At 28.3% G+C, this 5193-nt stretch overlaps 1 protein-coding gene across 1 annotated transcript; it reads right to left on the bottom strand.

Moving 5' to 3' along the window:
- Positions 1-6: 6 nt before the first annotated feature.
- Positions 7-768, bottom strand: LOC129759135 (melanopsin-A-like; the record flags this gene model as incomplete). Its single annotated transcript, XM_055756547.1, has 1 exon — positions 7-768. A coding segment is annotated over one exon (684 nt), but the record flags the coding sequence as incomplete, so codon positions are not given.
- Between the last annotated feature and the right edge of the window lie 4425 nt (positions 769-5193).

Genomic DNA, 5193 nt, shown 5'->3' on the forward strand with positions numbered 1-5193 from the left:
TCACCGAATGCACTGATGATGGACTACTTCGACATCGAATCGGATCCCTAACGTCGTCATCGTCACGCCTTGATCCCTCGTCTGTTACACTAGATTGGACCGAAAGGTGTTGGATTTGATTAAAATCGATTCCCCATTGTTGATCACAGATAATTCGAAATCGGACCGCTGAATCATTTTCGCCCCGTCGAAGGACGAATGCGATCGATCGTCGTGGCCATTGTTGCGGGGCAGATTCTGCAGCATCAACTGCATCGGCGATCGATCTGGCCCCGCATTGGTGGAACTGCTCCTGTCTCCGCCCCCCTCGGACATTTCCCTCGAATGGTGGTTCAGGTGGAGATTGTTGTTTCTGCTGGTCGGTTTTTCGCCCTTCAGCAGGATCTTCAGTCGACTTTTCTTAGAACAGAAATCGAAACTACACTCGACCAGCTGCTTGCTGGTGTCTAGGCTAAGCGTCTCCTTGGTATTGATAGTGTGGGTGGTTTTATTGTCCGCGTAGTCCTTGTTCCGGACCCGGTTGAAGGCCGCCCGGAACTGCGTATTCATGCCGACGTAGATGATCGGATTGTAGCAGATGCTGGACTTGGCTATCAGCGCTGGGAGGACGCCCAGGGCCGGAGTGATCAGATCCGTCGGCCCGAACTGGTCGATCAGCGCAAACACGGCGTACGGAGTCCACGCGATCATGAAGGCAACGACCATCACGGCAACCATCGAGGTGACCCGCTTCTCGGCCCGGTTGATGCGACCCACCCGGGCTGAATTCTGGAAGAAGAAAAGGATAGGAAAATTGTCTTATGAACAACGACAAAATATGTTCCAATTGTAAAAACAAGGGGCCCAGATTTTCGACCGCAGGTCACGAATCTCAAGAAAGTAAGCACTAGGAAATCACAGAAAAATCTGTAATATTACAGAATTTTGAGCAAATTTTCATCATAGGATCTGTGTCACAAAACATAGAATTCTGGGAATATTCACAGATTTATCAGATAACCATAATCTAATATATCGAAGCTGTCAAAATTGTCAAGTCATAATCGTCAAAACTGGCAAAATTACAATGTCAACAATTTCAAAAATGTCAAAAATGTCAAAAATGTCAGAAATGTCAAAAATGTCAAAAATGTCAAAAATGTCAAAAATGTCAAAAATGTCAAAAATGTCAAAAATGTCAAAAATGTCAAAAATGTCAAAAATGTCAAAAATGTCAAAAATGTCAAAAATGTCAAAAATGTCAAAAATGTCAAAAATCTCAAAAATGTCAAAAATGTCAAAAATGTCAAAAATGTCAAAAATGTCAAAAATGTCAAAATTGTCAAAATTGTTAAAATTGTCAAAATTGTCAAAATTGTCAAAATTGTCAAAATGGTCAAAATTGTCAAAATTGTCAAAATTGTCAAAATTGTCAAAATTGTCAAAATTGTCAAAATTGTCAAAATTGTCAAAATTGTCAAAATTGTCAAAATTGTCAAAATTGTCAAAATTGTCAAAAATGTGAAAAATGTCAAAAATGTCAAAAATGTCAAAAATGTCAAAAATGTCAAAAATGTCAAAAATGTCAAAAATGTCAAAAATGTCAAAAATGTCAAAAATGTCAAAAATGTCAAAAATGTCAAAAATGTCAAAAATGTCAAAAATGTCAAAAATATCAAAAATGTCAAAAATGTCAAAAATGTCACAAATTTCAAAAATGTCAAAAATGTAAAAATTGTCAAAATTGTCAAAAATGTCACTGTCGAAAATGTAAAAAATGTCAAGATTGTCAAAATTGTCAAAATTGTCAAAATTGTCAAAATTGTCAAAATTGTCAAAATTGTCAAAATTGTCAAAATTGTCAAAATTGTCAAAATTGTCAAAGTTGTCAAAATTGTCAAAATTGTCAAAATTGTCAAAATTGTCAAAATTGTCAAAATAGTCAAAATAGTCAAAATTGTCAAAATTGTCAAAATTGTCAAAATTGTCAAAATAGTCAAAATAGTCAAAATTGTCAAAATTGTCAAAATTGTCAAAATTGTCAAAATTGTCAAAATTGTCAAAATTGTCAAAATTGTCAAAATTGTCAAAATTGTCAAAATTGTCAAAATTGTCAAAATTGTCAAAATTGTCAAAATTGTCAAAATTGTCAAAATTGTCAAAATTGTCAAAATTGTCAAAATTGTCAAAATTGTCAAAATTGTCAAAATTGTCAAAATTGTCAAAATTGTCAAAATTGTCAAAATTGTCAAAATTGTCAAAGTTGTCAAAATTGTCAAAATTGTCAAAATTGTCAAAATTGTCAAAATTGTCAAAATTGTCAAAATTGTCAAAATTGTCAAAATTGTCAAAATTGTCAAAATTGTCAAAATTGTCAAAATTGTCAAAATTGTCAAAATTGTCAAAATTGTCAAAATTGTCAAAATTGTCAAAATTGTCAAAATTGTCAAAATTGTCAAAATTGTCAAAATTGTCAAAATTGTCAAAATTGTCAAAATTGTCAAAATTGTCAAAATTGTCAAAATTGTCAAAATTGTCAAAATTGTCAAAATTGTCAAAATTGTCAAAATTGTCAAAATTGTCAAAATTGTCAAAATTGTCAAAATTGTCAAAATTGTCAAAATTGTCAAAATTGTCAAAATTGTCAAAATTGTCAAAATTGTCAAAATTGTCAAAATTGTCAAAATTGTCAAAATTGTCAAAATTGTCAAAATTGTCAAAATTGTCAAAATTGTCAAAATTGTCAAAATTGTCAAAATTGTCAAAATTGTCAAAATTGTCAAAATTGTCAAAATTGTCAAAATTGTCAAAATTGTCAAAATTGTCAAAATTGTCAAAATTGTCAAAATTGTCAAAATTGTCAAAATTGTCAAAATTGTCAAAATTGTCAAAATTGTCAAAATTGTCAAAATTGTCAAAATTGTCAAAATTGTCCAAATTGTCAAAATTGTCCAAATTGTCAAAATTGTCAAAATTGTCAATATTGTCAAAATTGTCAAAATTGCCAAAATTGTCAAAATTGTCAAAATTGTCAAAATTGTCAAAATTGTCAAAATTGTCAAAATTTTCAAAATATTCAAAATTGTCAAAATTGTCAAAATTGTCAAAATTGTCAAAATTGTCAAAATTGTCAAAATTGTCAAAATTGTCAAAATTGTCAAAATTGTCAAAATTGTCAAAATTGTCAAAATTGTCAAAATCGTCAAAATTGTCAAAATTGTCAAATTTGTCAAAATTGTCAAAATTGTCAAAATTGTCAAAATTGTCAAAATTGTCAAAATTGTCAAAATCGTCAAAATTGTCAAAAGTGTCAAAATTGTCAAAATTGTCAAAATTGTAAAAAATTTCAAAATCGTCAAAATGGTCAAAATTGTCCAAATTGTCCAAATTGTCAAAATTGTCAAAATTGTCAAAATTGTCAAAATTGTCAAAATTGTCAAAATTGTCAAAATTGTCAAAATTGTCAAAAATGTCACGATTGTCACAATTGTCACAATTGTCAAAAATGTCAAAATTGACAAAATTGACAAAATTGTCAAAATTGTCAAGATTGTCAAAATTGTAAAAATTGTCAAAATTGTCAAAATTGTCAAAATTGTCAAAATTGTCAAAATTGTCAAAATTGTCAAAATTGTCGAAATTGTCAAAATTGTCAAAATTGTCAAAATTGTCAAGATTATCAAAATTGTCAAAATTGTTAAAATTGTCAAAATTGTCAAAATTGTCAAAATTGTCAAAATTGTCAAAATTGTCAAAATTGTCAAAATTGTAAAAATTATCCAAATTGTCAAAATTGTCAAAATTGTCAAAATTGTCAAACTTGTCAAAATTGTCAAAATTGTCGAAATTGTCAAAATGGGCAAAATTGTCAAAATTGTCCAAATTGTCAAAATTGTCAAAATTGTCAAGACTACCAAAATTGTCAAAATTGTCAAAATTGTCAAAATTGTCAAAATTGTCAAAATTGTCAAAATTGTAAAAATTGTCAAAATTGACATAATTGTCAAAATTGTCAAAATTGTCAAAATGGTCCCAATTGTCAAAAATTGTAAAATTGTCAAAATTGTCAAAATTGTCAAAATTGTCAAAATTGTCAAAATTGTCAAAATGGTCAAAATTGTCAAAACTGTCAAAATTGTCAAACTTGTCAAAATTGTCAAAATTGTCGAAATTGTCAAAATTGGCAAAATTGTAAAAATTGTCCAAATTGTCAAAATTGTCAAAATTGTCAAAATTGTCAAAATTGTCAAAATTGTCAAAATTGTCAAAATTGTCAAAATTGTCAAAATTGTCAAAATTGTCAAAATTGTCAAAATTGTCAAAATTGTCAAAATTGTCAAAATTGTCAAAATTGTCAAAATTGTCAAAATTGTCAAAATTGTCAAAATTGTCAAAATTGTCAAAATTGTCAAAATTGTCAAAATTGTCAAAATTGTCAAAATTGTCAAAATTGTCAAAATTGTCAAAATTGTCAAAATTGTCAAAATTGTCAAAATTGTCAAAATTGTCAAAATTGTCAAAATTGTCAAAATTGTCAAAATTGTCAAAGTTGTCAAGACTACCAAAATTGTCAAAATTGTCAAAATTGTCAAAATTGTCAAAATTGTCAAAATTGTCAAAATTGTCAAAACTGTCAAAATTGTCAAAATTGTCAAAATTGTCAAAATTGTCAAAATTGTCAAAATTGTCAAAATTGTCAAAATTGTCAAAATTGTCAAAATTGTCAAAATTGTCAAAATTGTAAAAATTGTCAAAATTGACATAATTGTCAAAATTGTCAAAATTGTCAAAATTGTCAAAATTGTCCCAATTGTCAAAAATTGTAAAATTGTCAAAATTGTCAAAATTGTCAAAATTGTCAAAGTTCTCAAAATTGTCAAAATGGTCAAAATTGTCAAAACTGTCAAAATTGTCAAACTTGTCAAAATTGTCAAAATTGTCGAAATTGTCAAAATTGTCAAAATTGTCAAAATTGTCAAGACTACCAAAATTGTCAAAATTGTCAAAATTGTCAAAATTGTCAAAATTGTCAAAATTGTCAAAATTGTAAAAATTGTCAAAATTGTCAGAATTGTCAAGATTATCAAAATTGTCAAAATTGTCAAAATTGTCAAAATAGTCATAATTGTCAAAATTGTCAAAATTGTCAAAATTGTCAAAATTGTCAAAATTGTCAAAATTGTCAAAATTGTCAAAATTGTCAAAATTGTCAAA

The sequence above is a fragment of the Uranotaenia lowii genome, unplaced genomic scaffold (assembly GCF_029784155.1).
Source record: "Uranotaenia lowii strain MFRU-FL unplaced genomic scaffold, ASM2978415v1 HiC_scaffold_1117, whole genome shotgun sequence".
NCBI lineage: Eukaryota > Metazoa > Arthropoda > Insecta > Diptera > Culicidae > Uranotaenia > Uranotaenia lowii.